Source organism: Somniosus microcephalus, chromosome 20 (genome assembly GCF_052327205.1).
Source record: "Somniosus microcephalus isolate GS21.2 chromosome 20, FLI_Smic_1.0, whole genome shotgun sequence".
In the NCBI taxonomy this organism is placed as follows: Eukaryota; Metazoa; Chordata; class Chondrichthyes; order Squaliformes; family Somniosidae; genus Somniosus; species Somniosus microcephalus.
This window is the reverse complement of record NC_141006.1, coordinates 43,229,414-43,255,087: the sequence shown is the minus strand read 5'-3', so window position 1 is coordinate 43,255,087 and position 25,674 is coordinate 43,229,414. Positions and strand designations below refer to the sequence as shown.

The following is a 25,674-nucleotide window of genomic DNA, read 5'->3' as shown; positions in this document are numbered from 1 at the left end:
GATTATGGAAGATGACAACCAATGTGATGTAAGAAAAAGGAGGCTTACCATCAAGTAACTTTAAAGTAAGCTTTAAGTAACTTATAAACACACTAAATACAAGAGAGGTCTTTACCATGCCTCTGGTAGAAGCCTCTTACAATACTGAACAGACCAGTATTTATACCAGTCCAACAGGAAGTGACACATGACAGGGAGTGAGGTATGTACACAGTTCATAGTTCATAGTTCACAGTTCACAGGAAGTGATGACATAACTTCCCGGAAGTTATTATTTTTATCACATTCTTCCCTCCTGCAGGTTTAGGAGGCTGTGGTCTACCTTTTGGTCCGCAGCCGCCGAACAAGGAAGAGTCGCACCCGTTTGGATTCCCGTCGTAGAGGGTCGCTGGTCCGCTTACATGCGGTTGGCCATTGGCCAGAGTCCGTGTGGCCTGGATTGCCCTGTGAAGGGTCGGGGAGATCATGGCTTCGAGTACGAGCCCCAATAGGTTCAAAGTCAGACTGCCTCTGTTCAGAGGGAGGTGCAGAGCTGGTCTGTGGCAGACCAGTACTTTCATGCGTGGTACTGGGAGGGTCGCAACCTTGAGCACGGGGTTCTACCGGCACCAAGCTAGTTGGTGTCCGATCAGGATCCTGGAGAGGGGTACCCGATAGGTCCCAAGAGTTTCCTGGTGAAATGCCATCACCCGATGTCCCACTAGGTCCTGGTGGGCAGGGAGCCAGATCCCGCAATGATACGGTAGATTCTCGGCCGTCGGAATATCGTATGTTTGCATAGGTGGGGTTGGCATCGGTTAGTTCGACCTCGTCTACAAGAGGGTCATTTTTAGACGTCCGAACGTATCTTCGGAGTAATACAGGTCCAGGAGTAGTTAGCCATGACGGGAGTGATGTCCCATGAGATGAGCGACGCTGGAATCCAAAGAACCGCTCATGAGGTGTAGTGTTTGTGGCTGTAGAAAGCAGGGACCGTATAGAGTGCAATGCATCCGGAAGCACTGTTTCCCATTGCTGGTCTGGTAGGCCCCGAGATCTTAAAGCGAGACGTACGGAATTCCAGATGATACCGTTATACCTCTCTACCTGCCCATTTCCGATGGGATGGTATGGTGTTGTTTTGCTTGTAGCAATTCCCCGTTCTGAGAGGTAGTCCTTGAGTTCCCTCGACATAAAGGATGGACCCCGATCTGAGTGAATATAAGCCGGCATGCCACAGAGAGAAAATACCTGCTCAAGGCAGCAGATTACGGTGGACGCCAGCATATTGGAGCAGGGGAAGGCAAACGGAAAACGTGAATATTCGTCGATCATGGCGAGCAAATATGTGTTCCGAGTTGAAGAGGGCACTGGGCCCTTAAAATCGATGCTAAGTCGTTGCATCGGTTGGGTTGCATGTATGAGTATACCATCTGAGGGGCGGAAGAACTGAGGTTTTAATTCCGCACAAAGCCGGCATTCTGAGCATATTTTCTTTACATCTCCAGTGGAAAAAGGGAGATTCCGTGATCGTACGAAATGTAGCATGCGCGTAACTTACGCCAGGATGGCACAAACCATTGTGGACATCCATGAGGGTGGAGGATGACATAGTGGAGCAGAATGCCCGTGTGAGGGTGTCCGGGGCCACATTCTCCTTGCCAGGCCGATAGAGAATGGTATAACCAAAAGAGGCCAGTTCCATCCTCCAAAGTTGTATTTTATTATTCTTAATTTTGGTTCGTTTTCGATTATCGAGCATGAAGGCGACTGATCGTTGGTCCGTGATCAATGTAAAGTGCTGGCGAGCTAGAAAATGGTTCCACTTCCGTACTGCCTCTATGATGGCTGTGGCTTCTTTCTCAACCGGAGGATAATGTAGCTCGGCACCTTGTAAGGTCCTGGACATAAATGCTACAGGACGACCTTCCTGATTCAGAGTAGCCGAGATCGCCACCTCCGAGGCATCACATTCAACCACGAAAGGGAGATTCTCATCAATGGAGTGAAGAGCCGCTTTCTCCAACTGTTTTTTGAGAAGGTTAAAGGCTGCAACAGCCGCTGTTCCCAGTGGAAATGATCTAGCATGCAGCAAGGGTTGGATTTTGTCCAAAAAATGAGGAATCCATTTAGCGTAGTATGCAAACAGACCGAGAGCCCGACGTAAAGAAGCTGGATTCTTAGGTGACGGGAGCTCTTGGAGCGGGCGAAGTCTTTCTGGGTCTGGCTTAATGATACCATTGCCTACGCAGTAGCCAAGGATGTTGATGGTCGGTTGCGACTCAACAGATTTGGATTCATTCAGGGTCAAATTACGGCGATGGAGGGCATCCCGAAATTTTTGGAGGTTGGAGTCGTGTTCCTGTTGATCGTGACCTGCAATGGTAATGTTATCAAGATAGGGAAAAGTGTCCCTTAGGTTTTCCTGCTTAACCAGGCCATCCATTGCCCGTTGAAAGACAGCCACTCCATTAGTAACCCCGAATGGGAGGCGACGAAATTGGTACAGCCGTCCATTAGCCTCAAAGGCTGTGTACTGCTTATCTGAGACCTTCAAGGGTAACTGATGATAGGCACTTTTTAAATCGTAAGTTGAGAACACTTTGTATTCGGCCAGTTTATTAACCATATCATCAATGCGTGGCAATGGGTAGGCGTCCAAGTCGGTATATTGATTGATGGTTTGCGAATAATCGATGCATAGTCGCTGTTTGTGAGGTTTTAGAGGGTTCTTGACAATGACGACTTGAGCCCGCCAGGGCGACGAACATGGCTCAATGATATCCTCTGCTAGAAGTCGAGAGATTTCAGCCGCAATAAAAGATTGGTCTTCCTGATTAAAGCGCCGCGATTTCGTTATTATCGGTTGGCATTGAGGCGGAATACTGGCAAATAATGAGGGTTCATCAAGTGAAGCTGCTGATAATGCACAAAATGGTAATTTAGACGGTATATTAGAAATAGTAAGTCCGGGTTTGGATCCACCAAACTCAATGGTGAGTTTCTTATGCTGTTTTTGGAAGTCCAGTCCTAAGAGGAGATCACTACATAAGTCCTTGAGCACCGAAAGTCGGGTGGAGGGATACATACGACCATGAAGTGTCATATCAACAACACAAAAGCCAGAGATTCTGGTATTAAGTGATGACTGGGCCATCGCAATTGCCTGGTCCGATGGGAAGACATGTAGTTTCAATTTCGCAACAATCTGTTCCTTAATGAAACTATCAGTACTTCCTGAGTCAATTAAGGCATCTAAGGTATGCCCTTTAATTGAAATTTTTGTGGCAGCATGAGACAGGTTCTGTGGGCAAGCAGCTGTAATTGGTGTCGTTGCACAGAGAGTGGCTAAAACTCTCGGTGTGCTTCTTCGGGAGAGAGCTCGAGAGGAAGCTTGATAGGTCCTAGCTGGAGCATCTTGATAGGCCCTAATTGGGGCAGTTCGGTAGGCCTTAGCTGGATTGGCCCTCGTAGAGGCCCTTGATAGGCAAACTTTAGCAAAATGTCCTTTTTTCCCGCAATAACTGCAGATTGCATTACGAGCAGGGCAGGTTTTCCTAGGGTGAAAAGCATCTCCACAAAAGAAGCATTCCTTCCTAGATTGCCAAGAGGCTGCTAAAGTGGGGTCGTCCTCCTCTTCTTCATCAGAATTATCAGAATTAGATTCCCCCATGATAGGGTTCACCTGAGACCGCTTGAATTGTCTGGTTGCAGCTACAGCAGCAGATCGAGATCTGGGCAGCTGATAGAGGTCTGCATTTCTCTTTGCCAAATCCAGTGAACAAGCTAGGTCAAAAGCTTTTTGTAGCTCAAGTGTTTTACTTTCTAGTAGACGCTGGCGTATAAATGGAGAGGCAATCCCGCAGATGAAAGCATCACGAATCATTTCTTGGCGGTACAGCTCAGCTGAGGCTGCCTGAAAGTTACAATCTACGCTGAGCCTGCGAAGTTCTTGCAGGAATTCGTCAATTGATTCCCCTGGCCCTTGTCGGGCTGTGGCCAGTAGATGTCTAGCATAGACCTCATTTGGGGTCTTGGCATACAGTTTCTTAAGTGCCCGAATCACCTCATCGTAATTATCCCATTCATCAACATATTCGAACACTTTTGGGGTCACATAATTGATAAGTATCTTCAATCTAGCAGGAGCATCCGCTTCACATTCATCCAGAAAATTCTCAAAAGTACGGTACCAATGCTTCCATACCCTGCCAGCTGCTGGTGCATTCGGGTCCAAGTCCAGACGAATAGGTCTAAGGATTTTCTCCATGATGGGTGGTTCCCTGGATCCTTAATTCTGAGTTTGTCCGAAGGTCTAGTATTCGTGAGTGTAAATATTAAGTTACTTAAATTGATGTAAGAAAAAGGAGGCTTACCATCAAGTAACTTTAAAGTAAGCTTTAAGTAACTTATAAACACACTATATACAAGAGAGGTCTTTACCATGCCTCTGGTAGAAGCCTCTTACAATACTGAACAGACCAGTATTTATACCAGTCCAACAGGAAGTGACACATGACAGGAAGTGAGGTATGTACACAGTTCATAGTTCACAGTTCACAGGAAGTGATGACATAACTTCCCGGAAGTTATTATTTTTATCACACAATGCATCCACTATTTCCATGGCTACCTCTTAGTACTCTGGGATGCAGATTATCAGGCCCTGGGGATATATCGACTTTTAGTCCCATTAATTTCTCCAGCACTATTTCTTTACTAATACTAATTTCCTTTCATTCCTCCTTCTCACTGGACCCTTGGTTCCCTAGCATTTCTGGGAAGTTATTTGTGTCCTCTTCCGTGAAGACAGAACCAAAGTATTTGTTTAATTGCTCTGCCATTTCCTTGTTCCCCATTATAAATTCTCCTGTTTCTGACTGTAAGGGACCCACATTTGTCTTCACTAATCTTTTTCTTTTCACATACTTGTAAAAGATTTTACAATCTGCTTTTATGTTCCTTGCAAGTTTACTCTCATACTCTATTTTTTCCCCTCTTAATCAATCTCTTGCTCCCAATCCTCAGGCTTGCTACTTTTTCTGGCAACTTTATATGACTCCTCTTTGGATCGAATACTATCCTTAATTTCTTTTGTTAGCCATGGTTGGACCGCTTTTCCTTTTGTGTTTATGCACCAGAAAGGAATGTATAACTGTTGCAATTCATGCATTCGTTCCTTAAATGTCATGCCTTTTAATGAAGCTCCCCAATCTATCATAGCCAACCCACTCCTCATACCTTCGTAGTTTCCTTTGTTTAGATTTAGGACCCTAGTTTCGGAGTTTAAGTTACCAAAACTTAATAAAAATATTCACAAAAACCAGAAATTGAAACAAGTAAATAAAAGAAAACTCAATATATTGTTTAACAACCAAGTTTGAGCAAACTTTACTGAAGATTTATGCCAAAAGAATTCAATCCTATTAAATAAAGGTAAATCTGACCTATTAAGCATAATGTACTAACCTCTGCCAATTGGAATTGTTCATGAAGCATGGCAAGGTTGGTACCAACTGGCTGCTGCTGCTTCAGTCTGACTTCAACATCCAGTACAAGAGAGAGGTAAGTGACGAGGTTCTCATCGTGTTCCAGGCATTGCTGTTTACTATACAAAGGCTGGTGACACAGGCAATAACAAATCAAATTTACTTTAAAATTAAAAATCCTTAACCAAAGCCACTAGAAACGATTTTAGTTTGCACCAATTTTAACTTTTTTTTCTTTGACTGCAATGCTGACAAGAAAAATAGCTCCTGTTGATTTGTGCTCACACAAAATACCAGCAATAAGAAGTGGAAAATTAAGATAACTGTAGGCACATTAACTACTTTGTCCTACATTACTGAAAATGTCTTAGTGGGAAATTAACTTTCTACCTTTAGTATGATCTTACAACAGAAATTATTCTCTACATGTCAATGTATTAGCCCTTCCATCCTACAAGGACAATCAGAGGGTCATAGAATACTGAACTCTATAGTCAAAACAGTAAGACTACAATATTTACGTAGGGCCTTTAACACAGGAAAAAGCTAAAAGTGCATCAAAAAGAGGAAAAATGAACACTGAATGAAACAGAGAGTTAGAAGCGGTGGCCAAAGGCATGGTCAAGAAGCTGGAAAGAGAAACCATTACTGTAGGTACACTGGCTGCACTGACACAGATAGAAGTGGAACCACACAAAAACGTCAGAGGTCAAGGAGACAGGACGGATAACATGCTGAGGTCGCACTCACTAAGGATATTATTGGTGACTTTCTCTAGGACAGTTTCGGTGATGCGTGCGAGGTGGAAATCAGATTGAAGGAATTCCAACAGGGAGTTATGAGAGAAGTGAGAACAGTGGCGATATCATGTTCAAGGATCTTGGAGAGGAAAGGGAAATTGGAGATTGGGCAGCAGTTGGAGAGGACAGAAAGGTTGAGCACTGGGTGGGGGGCACATTTTGAGCAAGGGAATGATAGTAAGAATAGTGAGTATAGAGGCGAGGAAAACTAATTGGTTGGTCAGGAGTTGAGTGGGGAGGGGAGCAGGTGATAGGTCTTGTGGAAAAGGTGAGCTTGGAGACAGCGATACAAGAGATGGGAGTGAAACTACTGAGTGATAGGGGAATGAGAGGATGGGAGGGGTCAGGCTGAAGCAACTGCATGATGATCTCAATTTTAGAGACAATAAAATTGATAAATTCCTTGTATTTAAGCATGAGAAGTGGAACTAGTGGGAGTAAGGGGCTGGAGGCAGTGCTTTGTCATGAAGAAACAGGGTTTGGATTATCCTTGTCCTGCAGGATGATCAAGCCAGATCTGGCAGAGGATGGCAAGACCAGCCATGCACCAGGTGGAATCGAGTCTAAAGCCCTCAGACTTAAGGATGCAAATGTGGAATATGTGTTCGTGGAACAGCGAGGATGGAAGCCTGTGAGCAGTTTGATAGGGATGAGGACTCAAGGCAGAAAGGAGGGAACTCAGGAGTTGAGCCACTCCCCACAGAATACCCAGCCTCTGACCTGCTCCAGTAGACAGGGCATTTATGTGGTCAATCCAGTTCAGACTCTGGTCAATGGTGACCCCCCCAAGGATGTTGATGGTGGGGTACTCAGTGATAGTAAAGCCATTGAATGCTCTCTCTTGGTGGAGATGGTCAATGCCTGACACTTGTGGCGCAAATGTTACTTGCCACTTATAAGCCCAAGCCTGGATGTTGTTCAGGTCTTGCTGCATGTGGGCATGGAGTGCTTCATTATCTGAGGAATTGCGCATCAAGCTGAACAGTGTGCAATCATCAGTGAACAGCCCCACTTCTGACCTTATGATGGAGCATGTGTCATTGATGAAGCAGCTGAAAATAGTTATGCCTAAAATGCTGCCTTGAGGAAGTCCTACAGCAATGTCCTGGGCTGAGATGATTGGCCTCCAACGACCACAATCATCTTCCTCTGTGCCCGGTATGACTCCACCCACTGGAGAGATTTCACCCTAATCCACTTTGACCAGTTTTACTCTGGCTCCTTGGCTTTACAAGCAATCAAATGCTGCCATTTTATTAAGGGCAATCACTCTCACCTCACCAATTCAGCTCATGGCCATGATTGGACCAAGGCTGTAATAAAGTCTGAAGCCGGGTGGTTGGATCAGACCACAAACTGAGCATCGGTGACCAGTATATTGGCGAGTAAGTGCTGGTTGGTAGCACTGGTGATGACTCGTTCCAGCAGTTTGTTGATGATTGGGAGGAGGCTGGTGGGACAGTAATTGGCAGGGTTGGATTTGTCCTGCTTTTTCTAGATGGGAGTGAGGAAGAGGTACAATAGTGCTCCAAATTCATGGGGACATAAAATTTTACTGAAAGCCCAATGAAAACACAGAAAGCCTGGGTTTAACCCAAACCAGAGGGGTGAGGCAAGTGCCAAACCTCCTGAACCTCGGCAACGTGAGGACCAGGCGATTTTAACTCCCGGGCCTCATCTGCAATCACCCGGTCAGTTGCCCGTCCATAACGGATGGGAAGTGGCAGCTGCCCGATGAGCAGAAGCGTAATGTCGAGCGGCAGGAGGCTACTGGCTGGGACTGAAGGCAAGTCATGAGGAGGGAGTTTCAGAAGAACATAAGAAATAGGAGCAGGAATAGGCCACTTGGCCCCTCGAGTCTGCTCCGCCATTCAATAAGATCATGGCTGATCTTGGGCTCAAAGCCACTTCCCAGCCCGCTCCCCATAACCCTTCACTCCCTTATCTTGCAAAAATTTGTCTATCTCCACTTTAAATGTATTTAATGACCCAGCCTCCACAGCTCTCTGGGGCAGAGAATTCCACAAATTTACGACCCTCTGAGAGAAGAAATTCCTCCTCATCTCAGTTCTAAAAGGGCGACCCTTTATTCTGAGACTGTGCCCCCGAGTTCTAGATTTCCCCATGAGGGGAAACATCCTCTCTGCATCTACCCTGTCGAGCCCCCTCAGTATCTTATATGTTTCGATAAGATCACCTCTCATTCTTCTAAATTCCAGTGAGTATAGGCTCAGCCTGTTCAACCTTTCCTCATAATTCAGACCCCCTCATCTCTGGAATTAACCTAGTGAATCGTCTCTGAACTGCCTCCAATGCAAGTATATCCTTCCTTAAATAATGAGACCAAAACTGTACACAGTACTCAAGGTGTGGTCGCACCAATACCTTGTACAGTTGTAGCAGGACTTCCCTGCTTTTATACTCCAACCCCCTTGAAATAAAGGCCAACATTCCATTTGCCTTTCTGATTACTTGCTGTACCTGCATGCTAACTTTTTGTGTTTCATGCACAAGGACCCCCAGGTCCCTCTGAACTGTAGCATTTTGTAATCTCTCTCCATTTAAATAATAATTTGCTTTTTAATTTTTCCTGCCAAAGTGGATAACCTTGCACTTTCCCACATTATACTCCATCTGCCAAATGTTTGCCCACTCACTTAGCCTGTCTATATCCCTTTGCAGATTCTTTGAGTCCTCTGCACAACTTGCTTTCCCACCCATCTTTGAATCATCCGCAAACTTGGCTACATTACACTCAATCTCTTCATCCAAGTCATTAATGTAAATTGTAAATAGTTGGGGCCCCAGCATGATCCTTGTGGCACCCCACTAGTTACCATTTGCCAACCAGAAAATGACCCATTTATCCCGACTCTGCTTTCTGTTAGTTAGCCAATTCTCTATCCATGCTAATATATTACCCCCAACTCCGTGAGTGCTTATCTTATACAGTAACCTTTTATGTGGCACCTTATCGAACACCTTCTGGAAATCCAAATACACCACATCCACTGGCTCACCCCTGTCCACCCTGCTTGTTACATCCTCAAAGAACTCCAGCAAATTTGTTAAACATGATTTCCCTTTCTTAAAACCATGCTGATTCTGTTTGACTGCAGTGTTTTTCTAAATGTCCTGCTACTGCTTCCTTAATGAAAAACTCCAGCATTTTCCCAACGACAAATGTTAGGCTAACTGGTCTATAGTTTGCTGTTTTCTGTCTCCCTCCTTTCTTAAATAGGGGTGTTACATTTGCGGTTTTCCAATCCGCTGGGACCTCTCCAGAGTCCAGGGAATTTTGGTATATTGCAACCAATGCATCCACTATCTCTGCAGCCACTTCTTTTAAGACCCTGGGATGCAGGCCATCTGGTCCAGGGAACTTGTTGTCTTTTAGTCCCATTATTTTACCAAGTACTATTTCCTTAGTGATAATGATTGTCTTTAGTTCCCCACTCCCTGTAGCCCCTTGATTATCCATTATTGGGATGTTGTTAGTGTCTTCTACAGTGAAGACAGATGCAAAATATTTGTTCATAGTCTTTGCCATTTCCCCGTTCCCCGTTATTAATTCCCCAGTCTCATCCTCTAAGGGACCAACGTTTACTTTAGCTACCCTCTTCCTTTTTATATACCTGTAGAAGCTCTTGCTATCTGTTTTAATGTTTCTTGCCAGCTTACTCTCATAATTCATCTTCTCTCTCTCATTTTTTTAGTCATCCTTTGCTGGTTTTTAAATATTTCACAATCCTCTGGTCTCCCACCAATCTTGGCAACATTGTATGCCTTCATTTTCAATTTGATACCATCCTTTACTTCCTTAGTTAGCCACGGATGGTGCTCCCTTCTCTTAAAATCTTTCTTTCTCACTGGAATATATTTTTGTTGAGAGTTATGAAATATCTCCTTAAATGTCCACCACTGCATTTCAACTTCCTTACCCTTTCATTTCTTTTTCCAGTCCACTTTAGCCAGTTCTGCCCTCATGCCATTGTAATTGCCTTTGTTTAAGATCAGGACATTGGTTTGAGATAATTTTTCACCCTCCAACTGAATTTGAAATTCAACCATGCTATGATCACTCTTTCCTCGAGGATTCTTTACTATGAGATCATTTATTAATTCTGTCTCATTACATAGTACCAGATCCAAGATAGCCTGCTCCCTGGTCGGTTCCATTACATACTGTTCTAGGAAAACATCCCGGATGCACTCTATGAACTCCTCCTCCAGGCTACTATGGCCAATTTGATTTGTCCAATCAATATGGAGATTAAAATCACGAATGATTATTACCGTACCTTTTTTACAGGCCTCCATTATTTGTTGATTTATACTCTGTCCAACAGCATTGCTACTGTTGTTCGGGGGCCTGTAGACTATGCCCACCAGACTTTTTCCCCTTATTATTTTTTATCTCCACCCAAACCGATTCTACATCTTGATCTTCTGAGCCAATATCACTTCTCACCACTGCACTGATCCCATCTTTTACCAACAAAGCCACCTTACCTCCCTTTCCTTTCTTTCTATCCTCCCGAATTATCATATACCCTGGAATATTCAGTTCGCAGAACTGGTCGCCTTGCAACTACGTCTCTGTAATGGCGATCAGATCATACCCATTTGTATCTATTTGTGCTGTCAACTCATTTATATTGTTACGAATGCTGCGTGCATTCAGATATAGAGCTTTTAACTTTGTCTTTTTACCATTTTTCCTTGTTTTGACCTTTTTTTTCCTGTTACAGTCTTATTTTTTTAAACATTCTGTCCCTTCCTGTCACACTCTGGTTATTATTTCCCCCATCTCTAGCCTGCTCTATTGCTTTCTCATTTCCTTTTTATTTTCCCGCTTACCTGGATCCCCCCCCCCCCCCCCCCCCCACTATTTAGTTTAAAGCCCTCTCTACAGCCCTAGTTATTCGATTCGCCAGGACTCCAGCCCCAGCATGGTTCAAGTGAAGCCCGTCCAAACGGAACAGCTCCCTCTTATCCCAGTACTGGTGCCAGTGCCCCACAAATCGAAACCCATTTCTCCCACACCAGTCTCTGAGCCACTCGCTCATTTCTCTGATCTTATTTACACTATGCAAATTCGCTCGTGGCTCAGGTAGTAATCCAGAGATTATTACCTTTGTGGTTCTGCTTTTTAATTTAGCCCCTAGCTACTCATACTCTCTCAACAGAACCTCTTTCTTTGTCCTATCTATGTCATTGGTGCCTACGTGGACCATGACAACTGGATCTCCCCCCTCCCACTCCAAGTTTCTCTCCAGCCCAGAGGAGATGTCCTTAACCCTGGCACCAGGCAGGCAACACAGCCTTCGGGACTCACGCTCTCGGCTGCAGAGGACAGTATCCATCCCCCTCACTATACTGTCCCCAATCACTACAACATTTCTTTTTGCTCCCTCCACTTGAATGGCTCCCTGTACCACGGTGCGGTGGTCAGTTTGCTCATCCTCCCTCGTCCACACAGGGAGCAAGTATCTCGTACCTGTTGGAGAAGGCCAAGGGCTGAGGCTCCTCCACCACTACCTCCTGGATCCCAATACCTGCCTCGCTTGCTTTCGGGGGGGGGGGGGGGGGGGGGGAAGGGGGGGGAAGGGAGAAAGAGCCCGGGGGGTAGAAGAGATCTAAACTTTCCTTGTGGAGCCCAAAAGGAGCACTCCTGCTCCTCCTGACCCCATCAGGAAAGTTAAAAAAAAGTTAAAACCTGACCTGTTTGGATCTCTTCTGGTCCGGCTCCTCTTCCCGCTGTCATCAAGCAACAATGGCTTCCCTGCTCAGTTAAAGTTACAGTCGAGGTCCGATAACATCGTAGGACCCCGATCTGCATATTTAGATTCAGAGGAGCAGGTTAAAATAGAAGACAACGGGAACAGAGCGGAATGTCGGTGGGTAAGCCTCCCGGTCGATTTTAACAGTCTGCCCAGTTTCCGACTGGGTGAAATTCACCACAAATATGAGCTTCTTAAGAATGTTAATAGCTGCCAAACTAAGAAAATAGCCACAGAGTAGCTCCAGGAATGCATTTACTAAGAGAATCTTAGTGATTACTGGATTACAATAATCTGTACAGGCTACCTGATGGGACACAAGAGAAGGGAAGTAGTTGTAATGAAAGAATGAAAACAAAGTGAAACAGAAGAAAAATAAGAGATGGCCACTGACAAAAGCAGCAGGCAGAGGAGTGAGGAAGAGCAAAAGCAAAGAAAAAACATTAGAAAAAGAGTGAAATGACATCGGTCAGAGTCTGAGAACAGAAACACTGGCCCGGACTCTGCGGTAGAAATAATGATGTTATTTATGTTGAAATCAAGACAGCAACTTCCAGCGACCACACATGCGCAGTTAAATGTGGAAATCAAGATGTTGCTGTCAGAGATGCCCTGCTACTCCAGAAGCTTCCTGAAAACAGTATCTCACCGTGAGACTCTCTATTCAAATATATTGAACGGCGTGAAGTTCCTGTACTTACCTGATAAATATGAACTAAACTCGCCAGAAAAAGTTAGGGCTTGTCCATTCTAATATAAGTACCCCTTTAACAGCATGGTAAGTCTTAATTACTGCCAAACAACCTCTCTGGCACTGAAAATTAACTTTTACAAGTGTGGAGTTTCATTGATTCAGAGTTTAATTATTGTTGGAGATCTAAAAAAGAACTTTTTTTAAATTTAAAATAAATTCTTCCTGTTCCTTGCCGTTTCTTTTCTCGGTCTCTCTTAATTCAATCTTTCTTTCGCTTTCTGTACCTGATTAACATAAGAAATAGAAACATAGAAGATAGGAGCAGGAGTCGGCCATTCGGCCCCTCGAGCCTGCTCCGCCATTCAATGCGATCATGGCTGATCATCCAAATGCAGTACCCGGTCCCTGCTTTCTCCCCATACCCCTTGATCCCTTTAGCCTTAAGAAATCTATCCAACTCCTTCTTGAATATATTTAATGAACTGGCCTCCACCGCCTTCTGTGGTAGAGAGTTCACAGGTTCACCACTCTCTGGGTGAAGAAATTCCTCCTAATTTCTGTCCTAAATGGCCTACCCTTTATCCTTAGACTGTTTCCCCTGGTTCTGGACTCCCCGACCATCAGGAACATCCTTCCTGCATCTAGTCTGTCCAGTCCTGTCAGAATTTTATAAGTTTCAATGAGATCACCTCTCATTCTTCTAAACTCCAGTGAGTACAAGCCCAATCGACCCAATCTCTCCTCATACGTCATTCCTGCCATCCCAGGAATCAGTCTGGTGAACCTTTGTTACACTTCCTCTATGGCAAGTATATCCTTCCTTAGGTAAGGAGACCAAAACTGTACACAATACTCCAGGTGATATCTCACCAGGGCCCTATATAATTGCAGTAAGACGTCTTTACTCTTATACTCAAATCGTCTTGTAATAAAGGCCAACATACCATTTGCTTTCCTAATGGTTTGCTGTACCTGCAGTTAACTTTCAGTGATTCGTGTACAAGGACACTCAGGTCCCTCTGAACACCAACATTTCCCAATCTCTCACCATTTAAAAAATACTCTGCTTTTCTATTTTTTCTACCAAAGTGGATAACTTCACATTTTTCCACATTATATTCCATTTGCCATGTTCTTGCCCATTCACTTAACCTGTCTATATCCCCTTGAAGCCTCTTTGCATCCTCCTCACAACTTACATTCCCACCTAGCTTTGTATCAGCAGCAAACTTAGATATATCACATCTGATCCCCTCATTGATAAAGATTGTGAATAGCTGAGGCCCAAGCGCACTGATCCTTGCGGTGCCCCACTAGTTACAGCCTGCCAACCCGAAAATGACCCGTTTATTCCTACTCTCTTTTCTGTCCGTTAACCAATCCTCAATCCATGCTAGTATATTACCCCCAATCCCATGAGCCCTAATTTTGTTTAATAACCTCGTGTGGCACCTTATCGAATGCCTTCTGAAAATCCAAATCCACCACATCCACTGGTTCCCCCATATTTATTCTGCTAGTTACAACCTCAACAAACTAACAGATTCTTCAAACATGATTTCCCTTTTATAAATCAGTGTTGACTCTGCCCAAACCTATTATTATTTGACATTGAATTCAATATTCTAACTGACTCTTTCTGGTTCAGAATCTGTGCTGTTCATGAAAGATTCTTCAATCTGATTGGTTAAGGAGATACACGGTTGCTTGCCCTGTTCACACAAGTCCCAGATGCCCTGTAGAGGGTGCTACACTTTTTGGATCTCTAATTTACAGTAAATTCCAGTGCAAAATCCCATATAAAGTCTATGGGCAAGTGCAAGTGTGACGAACGGCACCTGACCGCAAAATCCAGCCCAATAAGTTCAATGCAATGTAATATATTCACTGATCAGAAGGTAGTTTGCATTTGCTGAAGAGAATGAGAAAAGAAGGTTTTCTGTAAATGCTCAAAAGAAAGAGGTTTGTCTTTGGAAATTGGGTCAGAAAAGTCATGTCAAAACAGATAAACATTTCATGATATTTTCAACCCCCACATACAAATTATGTTAAGTTGTCAGAATTTCAGGTTGTAAACGACAGTATTTCAATCTTGCAGCCAACTTTGGAAGTGCCAAAAATCTTCACGTCTTAGCCATCAGATTCAAGTCAATTATTCTTTGTGAAAAATTACTTAATGTTGCAATCCTTCCGGGATGATAAAGAACAACCCTTAATATACTGACCCAGGGTAGCACATTACAGCTGGCCCAGCTAACACAAAAATATATGTCCTACTTCCCAGGATCCATAGGAAGGTGTGCAGAAACATCCCCTACCAAGAAACTGAGAGACTGTCAAGTGACTGCTCAATCTTCTTCACTATTGCAACAAAGTCCTGGTAATGTCTTGTTCTGAAAGCATGCCATCAGATGCAAGGCAAAGAACTGTTGGAGGAAAGGGAGGAACTGGCATGATTTTAGGATGGTGGCTGTGTAGAATAACAAGTGAAATGGCTCTCTGCCGACAGCAATCTCCAGAAACCATTTTAAATCCACAGTTTACATTGGTATGCATTTTCACATAGTGCTGAATCAGACACTGTGGGGGGGGGGGGGGGGATCAGCCTAGAAGTGGCTCTTGTGATCATAGAATCTTACAGCATAGGAGGCCGGCTCTTTGAAATCGTGATTTAAAATTTTAAATCTTATCTCTAATCTCCTTCAGCCCCACAACCCTGGCCACCCACCCCCCACCCCGAGATATCTGCGCTCCTCTAATTCTGCCCTCTTGAGCATCCCTGATTATAATCGCTCAACCATTAGTGGCCATGCCTTTTGTTGCCTAGGTCCTCAGCTCTGGAATTCCCTGCCTAAACCTGTCCGCCTCGCTACTTCTCTTTCCTCTTTTAAGACGCTCCTTAAAACCTACCTCTTTAACCAAGCTTTTGGTCACCTGCCCTAATTTATCTTTGTGGATCGGTGTCAAATTTTTTGTCTTAAAATACTCCTGTGCAGTGCCTTGGGATGTTCTACTACGTTAAAGGTGCTATATAAATACAAGTTGTTGTTGAAACTGGTGTTTGGGCTATTTAAAATGACAAACAGAGGCGTCACTAAAGACTTCTTTTGAATTGCATCTCTATGTACATTTACTTATATTTATTTACCCTTCAATTTCACCCCCCCTCCCCCACTCCCCCAGCAACAACTACTTTGCTTTCCAACCACACAATCTTCTCGAGCAAGGAGATTTTAGGTTATAATTTCTCTGTAGTTAATGCTAGAAGATGTAATTCAACCGGGTAACCTTTTCCCGAATTTCAACATGGAGCACCAGTTAGAGCGACAAGCTGCCCCGACACAGACTTTGTTAGGAGTCAAGCACAACTTTTACTTGACAGGACGTAACTAGGACACTTGTGTCTTTTATTCACAGAATGGCATGTAAATCGGAAATCTTATGCACTGAATGGAAAGAAAATAGGGCTTCAATGTAAACAGAAATGTACATTATAGCAGTAAATGACTGTTTCTGAATCCGAATACAAGTTACTGATGAGGTAAAGCTTTTTGTTGTATTTGAATTGCAAACAACCTAAACTGTGGTTCATATAAACTGGTTTCTAGGGGCTACAGTGGGCAAAGAGCCATTTCACTTGCGATTCTGCACATCTACCAGTAAAAAGCAACATCCATTTTGATTATTTATGTTAAATACAAAAATGCAAATGAGAAGGTAAAAAGAGCTGCCAAAACTTCAGCCTTTTCATAATGCCCAATAAACGACTAAATTCTGCTCACGCAGACTGGTCTCAGTTTTCTAGAAGAAAAGCAGCATTTTCAATTGAACACAGATAATGCCAGTAACTGCCTTCAATTTCATCTAACTGATGTAAATCCGCCAGAAGATTTTTGTTTTGTAAGGTCATAAAATGTAACCCATTGAGGTCAACAGAAAAGAACAATGTTCAGTTATACTCAGAGGATGTCGATCTTGCTTCAGAAGTCTTTGCTAATTTTTACTTGCAATAACTTCAAAGTGTAATATTAATTTTATTAAACCATTCTCAATATTGCAATCAAGGTTCCAAACAGTTAGGCTATAATCTTGCACGTGGAATGTGACAGTTTCCTAATATTTCCTAATAAGCATGCAGGTGCAGCGGTTAAGAAGGCAAATGGTATGTTGGCCTTCGTAGCGAGAGGGTTTGAGTACAGGAACAAGGATGTCTTGCTGCAGTTGTACAGGGCCTTGGTGAGACCACATCTTGAGTATTGTGTGCAGTTTTGGTCGCCTTTACTAAGGAAGGATGTTCTTGCCATGGAAGGAGTTCAGCGAAGATTCACCAGGCTGATACCTGGGATGGCAGGAATGACGTATGAGGAGAGATTGGGTCGATTGGGCTTGTACTCGCTGGAGTTTAGAAGAATGAGAGGGGGATCTCATTGAAACTTATAAAATTCTGGCAGGACTGGACAGACTAGATGCAGGAAGGATGTTCCCGATGGTCAGGGAGTCCAGAACCAGGGGACACAGTCTAAGGATGAAGGGTAGGCCATTTAGGACAGAAATGAGGAGGAATTTCTTCACCCAGAGAGTGGTGAACCTGTGGAATTATCTACCACAGAAGGCGGTGGAGGCCAATTCATTAAATATATTCAAGAAGGAGTTGGATATATTTCTTAAGGCTAAAGGGATCAAGGGGTATGGGGAGAAAGCAGGGACAGGGTACTGAATTTGGATGATCAGCCATGATCGAATTGAATGGTGGAGCAGGCTCGAGGGGCCGAATGGCCTACTCCTGCTCCTATCTTCTATGTTTCTATTTAAAACAAAGATATGGGTTAGGCCAGTACAGCACAGCAGCATGTTGGAAAACCAGCAAGTAAACTTCACAGAGCAGTGGGATGTGATCTCATCGACTTGATTCTCTCATCATGAGTTATCAATCTGACTATACCTCCTTTAGCAGAATACTAAGCAGAAGTCAGATGCTAACCCACAGCAAGTCAGAGAGGGGGAAATCACTCCAGGCCACTCATGCACACCTGCTGGGGCTGGTAGGGAACAGTATTCATGGAAGCCTGCAGGTCAGGCAATCCTCTCAGCTGGGGTGAAGAAACCTAGACCTGCTGAGTATTTCCAGCATTTTCTGTTGTTATTATTGAAGAAACCTAGAATGTGAAAAGACAGAAAATATAAAAATATCTCTAATTAAAAAGTTATCCTGTGGTATGCTATAATTACCTGCTTTTCCATCATTTCTTCTGGTCTGATCTCAATGTTTCCGGCACCTTTGTTGATAACTCCTCCCTGTTCATTCAAGTTCATAAATGCTGGTTCCTCAGTTTGTTTCTGCAGGAGGTTTTGGTTGATCCTCCTCTGGGTACTTCCAATATCTTCCAGTAATGGGGCACTTTTATTAGCAGATCCAGAATTAGATGCAATTTTCTGGCCCAAAATGTTTTTCGGTTTTTCTGCAGATTCAGTCTTTTCCTGTTCTTTTGCACCTTTTACTGACGCTTCCCCCTCACTTATCTTTGCGACAAATATTTCTTTGGATTCTGGACTTAGTTGCTTGTCTTCTGAAAGCATTGCCACATTTTCACTGACAAAGCGATCAGTTAGAACTGTGCTTTCTGTGGGCACAACAGACACTTTTGCTTTTCTAACACTTGGAAGTTTATTTTCATCAGCAGATATTTGACCTGCTAATTTTCCACCTTGCTCTACACTTTCTAGTTCCTCTACTTTTCCATTTGATTCTTCATTATGCCCAACATTGGCTGCTATTCCAACAAATGACTTCTTTTCAGTTAAACTTTCACGAACCTGCTTTCCAATGGTCTCCTTTATTTTTCTTAAAAGCGTCTCTCTATCTTTCTGATTTATAGGCACGCTCCCTCTTGAAATTTCATCTTCCATTCTTTGTTTCACCAATTTCTCAATTTCCTTCTGCATGTAATTGGGAAGTCCTTTTATACTTTGTAAAATAAGTTGTTCTCTTTCTTCCGATTTGGGTTTTTTCATTTCATGATCCATCAATAAATAGACTTCTTGATCACTCTTACCTTCTACATTCTTAGAAGTCATTCTTTGTATTCCATTTCCAGAATGATCATCCTTTCCTTCCACAAATTTCTGTGAATTACTCATTTCCAAACCAATAATGTCCCGCACTTTCTCCATAATGTTTGCGTATTCCTCTGAACCATTAGCAAACTTCACTTCTTCCTCAGCCATTTTCTCCGCACCTCTAAAGTTTGTCTCTCTGTCCATATATACTATTGCTTCTTGTGCTGGGGCTGACAGACTATGAGAACCAAACTCCTCTTCATTCTGGCACAATAATGTATATTTTGTATCAACAAGTTTCAGGGGTACTGAATCTTTTATAACAGCTATTTTTCCCAACAGCAGTTCAGATGATAAAGGCACTTGCTCGTCAAGGAACAAATCTCCTTCATTTTTATAACTGACTATTCTAATTTCAGCACTCAAATGGTCTTCCTCATCTGTTCTTAGAGGCAACATCTGGGTCACTTCATTTGAGCATGGTTCTTGGAAAGATGTTTTCTGCATAATGGGCGCAATTATTTCTACCAGCTCTGTAGCAATGCTCTGGTCTGGATCAGTATATTCACCAATAGAACCTAAATTGGATTGGATTTCCTCAGCCACCTTTTGACTTATCAGACCACTTTTAGCTGCTTGTGCAAGTGGGACTTTGTCTCCAGTCTGTGTATCAATTACTCCTCCACTCAAAAGCTGATTGGTGACAATAATCTTCAGCATATTGTCATCTAATATTTCACATTCTGCAGCTTTCGCTAGAGTCATTCTGTTACCAGTGGTGCTATCCACAATCCCACCACTATCAGCTTGGGCTTGTAGCAGTCGCAAAGCTGGCACTGGATCCACTTTCATTGTTTTTACTGCTTCAGCAACAGATATGGTCTTGCCTGTCGGTTCATCTACAATCCCTGTGAAATATCTGACCTCCATATATCTTTGGCCAGATTCCAGGTCTATTTTTCCTTTCTTTATTAGCTCTGAATAAGGTATTACCATACACTGCTCAGGATCCACAATACCTTGATTCAACTCAGGGGAAGACATTGCCTTTTCCATTATAGACTTTTCCAACCTTCCTTGCTTTGCAGCTTGAGTTAATGTCAGATTTTTGCAAGTTACTGGTTCTTTAAACCTTCCACTCAAAGCTTGGAGTTTTTCCACTTCTAAAGCAAAGTCTGGTTTCACAAGGCCTAATGATGTTGCTTCAGATAAAGTGACTGGCTGCATCGTCTTTGGATGGACATATGCATGTTGACAAGCTCTTTCTACTTCAATCAATTCATTAGCTACATCCTGATCAACCAGGCCACATTTCACAGCATCTGTTACAGAAAGTCTCATTCCTGATAAGTGATGATTAATTCCCCCAAAAGCCACCTGCTTTTTCAAAATGTTAAGAATGGTCTCTTTATCAAGGATTCCCCTCTTTCTTGCTTCAACAATAGTCACATGTTCCTTTGCTTGAGGATCGACTATGCCATTCATCTCCATCTGTAAAGAAATCTTTCGCAGTTTTGTGCTTTCATCAGATTCCTTGCCTTTAGTAGCCTTCTCTAGCCTTGTCAAATTATCCAAATGTGTATTATCCACTAGGCCCATTTTTGATGCTAACGTCACTGATAACTGTTTGCCTCGCTTTAAGTCAATGATTCCACCAGAAACCACCTGTCCCTCTAGGATTCTTGCTGCAGTTTCTTGATCCAGAAGCCCAATTTCAGCTGCATCTTTAACTGAGTGTACAGAAGAGCTACCTGGATCAATTACACCCCAAATAACTTTTTCAGAGTTGAAGATCTTCTGAATCAGCTGTTCATCCACAAGACCTTCATCTACTGCCTCTGCTACTGTCAGTGTTTCACAAGTCTGTGGATCAAAGAAGCCACTGAAGCTGCCCAGTTTTTCCATTACTTTGAGAGCAGTGTGGCTCTGCAGCACTCCCTTGGCCATTGCTTCATTCAGTGCTAGTTTTTGTCCTGTCTGCTCATCAATGATACCACCACTTTGAAGCTGGCCAATCAGAAAATTTAAAGCAGATTCCTCATCCAAATATTCTTTGGTTGGAATTGAATTTAATGCAGGTTCCTGGTATTGGACAGCTTCTACAGGATAATTTTGCTCAGAATTTTGTCCTCCGCTAGGCAGTTTTTCATTTTGACCTTTTATGGTCCCATTCAGGTTGTCTTGTTCAATTCCATCTTTAAAATCACATAATATTGGTTCAACCTTGCTAACATTTATCATATAAGCATCTCCGTCATCAGCTTTGGTTCTATTTTTCAGTATTGAGCCATGATGAGATTCTTGCAGTGACTCGTGAGCTGGTGATGTTGCAACATCTTTAACTATCACTGAACTGGTTAAAGTAATTTGACAGTCTGGCTGATGGAATGGCCCAACAGTCTGCAAGTCTACGGCTTCTTTTTCAAAGTTGTCACTGACGTCCCGATTCTGAGAATGTGATCGAATTTTTATGTCAGTTACTGCAGAAAGTGAAGTTTCAGTATCTATGCGAGACATAGTTGTTTTCTGTGATCCTTCTGTAGATTTCTCAGTAACAGTTGTTTCATTACGAATTACACTGATGACAGGCTTAGATTTACCCAGCAATATTTTCAGTTCTTTTTCATCAGGGTTACGTTTCACCATTTTCTTTTTTCTTTTAGTTGGTAGTGTTTTAGTTGGGAGAACATCTTCACAACGGGTTTCTGTTTTATCATCCACTTCTTTACAGACTGGGGAGTCAATTTTCTTCTTGACTGGTATTTCCTTGCTGCTTACAGTTTCATTAATCCATGCATCGGACCGTGTCTCATGCATTCCATGAACAGCTTCAACTTCCTTATTATCACTTGCTTTTAATCCGTCATTCCGCTCTAACTTTGTCTTGTCTGGATGGTATATTTTAACAGAATCAATAGCATCCGATTCATTTATTTGCATTGCAGTATCAAATTCTTCTCCATTGTATTCATCTAACAGATCTTTACTTTTCACTGCTGCAGCATTTACTCTTGTTTTTATGAATCCTTTAGTGATGTCATTCAACTCAGCATCAACCAAAAGCAACCTGTTGCCATTATGCACATCCATGTAACTTTGGGCCATTAAATAAGTCAACAGTCTTTCCTCTACTGCTTGCCTATCAGAGGCTTCAGTACTATTGTCTGTATCCAGGGATTTCAGGTTGGAAGTTGGCAGGCTTCCACCAGCTGATCTCCAATTCAATCTGTTCATGCTTGGAATACTTGGTTCTTTCATATTTGGTATTGCATCAGGTATATGAATAGGCTTCAACACTTCAGCAACTTTACAGTCTAAAATTCCTTGCTCAATTGATTTTTCCCAGGAGAGCACCTCAGTGGTTTCTGGGGCGTAAAGTTCTGATATTGTGGCTCTCTTCTTCAGGATTTTGTGTGCTAGTTCTGTGGAGACAAGCCCCTGTTGCAATGCATTGGCCACAGGAAGGACTTCACCAGATTCTGGCCACAGCAGTCCCTTAAAGGAGCACTGGGACGCCAGTACAACCAGTGCGCTTCTTGAAGTCATCAAATCCCGTTGCACAGCTTCATCCAGAGTCAGTCGCTGACCTGAGACAGGGTCAATAACACCACCCATCTGGATCTGACGAATTAATATGGAACAAGCGATGTCATGATCAATTAGATTGTGTCTCACTGCTTCATCCACTGTTAATCGGTGCCCTGTTCTGGGATCTACAATGCCTCCTGCAAAGAGCTGGGCCTCTAAAAGTCTGACCATCACCTGTTGGTCTATCAGGCCTTCCTGGATAGCACGGAATATGCTGACTTTTCTACCTGATTTCAGACACACCATTCCACCAGCAAGTTGCTTTATTGGAAATAATGTCAATCCAGTTTCTTTATCTACAATGCACCGTTGCATCAGTTCTGAAAGACTGAGCTTTTCTCCTGTGTTTGGATCAATCAGACTTTTCTGCATTCTTTGTCTAGCCTTCAGCTGAGAGTGAAGGGAAGCAGTGATCAGGCCTTGTTGGAAAGCTTTCTCCAAATTCACAGTTTTGCCTGTTGATGGGTTACCAAGACCACCACTGCTAAGCTGTGCCTCCAAAATCTTCAGCCCCACATTCTCTTCAATTTTCTTCTCATCAACAGCAGCAGCAACAGGAAGAAGCTTCCTACTTTTAAAGTTTGTGCTTTTCATCAGCTGTATGGCAGCCTGCAGTTCTTTCAAAGATTTAGCTGTTCGTTCATCTATTGCGCCTCTTTCCAAAGCTTCCTCCACTGACAGACTGTCACTTGTTTCAGGGGTTATGAGGCCAGAATTAATTACTTGAATCTGCAGCAGAGCGAGCCCCGTGTCCTGGTCTATAAGGCCCTTCTGCATGGCACGGAAAATTGAAAAAATTTCTACTGTTCCCAGGTCAATCACACCTGCAATTGTTTCATTCTCCTGGAAAATGTAAAGCACAAGTTAGGTCACTGAACTTCTAGCAATGAATAAATAAGCAAATACACTTGCAATTATAGGTGCAGTTTTGGGTAAAGAAGTCATATTAATTTAGGTTCATTTTGACTAAACCATTCCTAACTAAACATCTAAAAATAAATGGGCTTTGCATTTGTAGCTACAAAATCCCAAGGAAGCTATGACAGTTACAGTTACTCTTTAACTGGTTTATAATTGTCAATCACTTGAATCTACATGCCCCAGTTGGGATGAGTTTAATCAGGTTTCAATGTTGCTGTTGTAGTGCCCCTTTTTATATTTTAATGTTCCTATCAATTTTAGTGTGAATTTGGCATGAAATCCCCACCTGAAAGCAATAAATCCACATTATAATCATCTACCCAACCTCCAGTTAGACCACTGATGTACTGAAGCTGGCACAGAGCTGCTCCACAACATTTAGAGCTGGCACATGCCAGAAATTAATATGCATCAAAACATCATGACGCAGCATTGTGTAATGTCCTATCTAAACTGGTGTAACTCTAAGTCAGTCCTTGTGCTGGTAGGTAGTTTTAAATGTGCATGGGTGAAATCAGGCTGTACACTTTGGGTGCTCTCTGAAACTGGGAACACAACAGTGTATGAGCAGGCACACAACATGCAACAAAGGCCTGCAAGCCTAGTTATAGGAAACCAGATCCTTGGTTCTGTAAAATTGCAGGGGGTGCTTGGAAAGAAAAGTAGAACAAATGCACTCGAGTTCTTGATAATCTGTGGGATGATTATATTAATGAGAGCAATAACTCACAATCTTAATGGGAGCTATGGTTTACAATGTATGCAAGGTATGAAAATTACATTATATAGACTGCAAAATTATAATTTTTCATTTTGTGACTGATGCTGGATACTTCTGAACTATGAAATAGCACTTTATGCACTTGTTGTAAATGTTGGTGTACGTGTTCTCAAAACTTCAAAGGAATTCAAAGATATAAATAGATATTAGACAGTACACGTGGAGTGAATAACTTATCTATATTACCTCCAAACTTGTGGTATCGTGGGATGGAAATAGTGAGCTCAAAGCATCGCACAAAAAGCAAGCAACACATCAAACGTAACAGATAATATTTTGTCCTAATAAAATAGTTAATAGAATTTCAGCACTCTTGTAATGTGTCAACTTTTGAATGAATCTCTGTCTAAAGACTTCTTTAGTCATCGGGAGTACTGGATCTGCAAGCCAGAAAGGGGTTATATAAAATGGATTACTCCTTACAACACTGTTTATTTAATGCAGTGTAACCCTTTTAGAATGAAATTCAGATCACTACATCAAAATGCAATAGTATCTGGAGTTTCACAACATGTTTCAGAACATCTGGTACTCAAGGCAGCTTAAAGCTGCAATTCTAAGCAACGTTTATACTGAATTCTAACAAGATTCAGTCATTGCTTGGACAGAAAGTAAATGGGTTCAGACCTCAGGCACGGTTTTCCACTGATCTGTGAGATGGATTTAATTTCTTTCTGCAGACTAAACAATAGATTAGCACACATTTTTAATTTCAATGGGTAGTTACTTTATTGTAACAGGAATGTTAATCCATTCAGTTATATAAGTGAACTGGAATGCTGCAGTTTTTTTTAAACACTGTACCTGAATTCATTATAATTGGATTCCTATGTTAAAGATGATGGCAAACAGATCAAGTCTGGGACTATATTTATGAAAATGCTCCACCATTTGTTTCCCCTTTCATTTTACCTCACATATCATATACCAATTCCTGATCAAGAGGGTATTCAGCCAGCCTGCTCCTTGTCCTTGGGCACACTGATTTTCCCTTCTTCCTAGTTAGGAAGTATAGGAGCCTCCCTCATGATATCGAGCCACGAAGCCACATCCAACAGTAGGAAGGTGGTGGGTATCTCAAATAAGCATAGACTTGTTGGAAAGCTTTTTACAACCATTTGTGTGGGGGATTGGAGAAGCAGTATAAAACATTTATGTTCAGTTTAAGACAATATATATAGAAATATATAAATTTGACAGTGCATTACAATTTAAGTAAACTGTTGCTGACTTTTATTTGGAGTGTTATTAATTATTTGCTATTATCTAATATTTTGATCAGAAATGCACAGGCACAATGGACAAATACAGAAATATGTGACAAAGATACAATATAACAAATTTAGAACAGGAAAAGACAAAAACATTTACTTACCAGCAACGGAGGCTTGCCAGCAGCAAAACAGAGCTAATGCGAGTATTTCAGCAGTGTCACACACAGAGTGTAAGCTTGTTGTTAGGTCCAGCATGCGGCTTTTATGGGGGGTTTTTTGTATCAAATTTTAATCCATCTTCTATTTCAGAAGGGTTAGTTTTGAGTTGTAAGCAAGGATGCTGGTTAATTTGACACAATTATTCACAG

General features: G+C 42.5%; 1 protein-coding gene across 22 annotated transcripts in view; it reads right to left on the bottom strand.

Moving 5' to 3' along the window:
- The window catches only part of macf1a (microtubule actin crosslinking factor 1a), a 628,388-nt gene that overhangs the window by 199,448 nt on the left and 403,266 nt on the right, over window positions 1-25,674 (bottom strand). For all 22 annotated transcript variants that reach the window (XM_085962506.1, XM_085962516.1, XM_085962528.1 and 19 more), the window contains 2 exons: window positions 17,975-23,233; window positions 5,449-5,598 (listed from right to left, as the gene is read on the bottom strand). In XM_085962506.1, coding sequence (XP_085818632.1) covers window positions 5,449-5,598; window positions 17,975-23,233 — 5,409 coding nt within the window. The remainder of the gene's footprint in view (window positions 1-5,448; window positions 5,599-17,974; window positions 23,234-25,674) is intronic.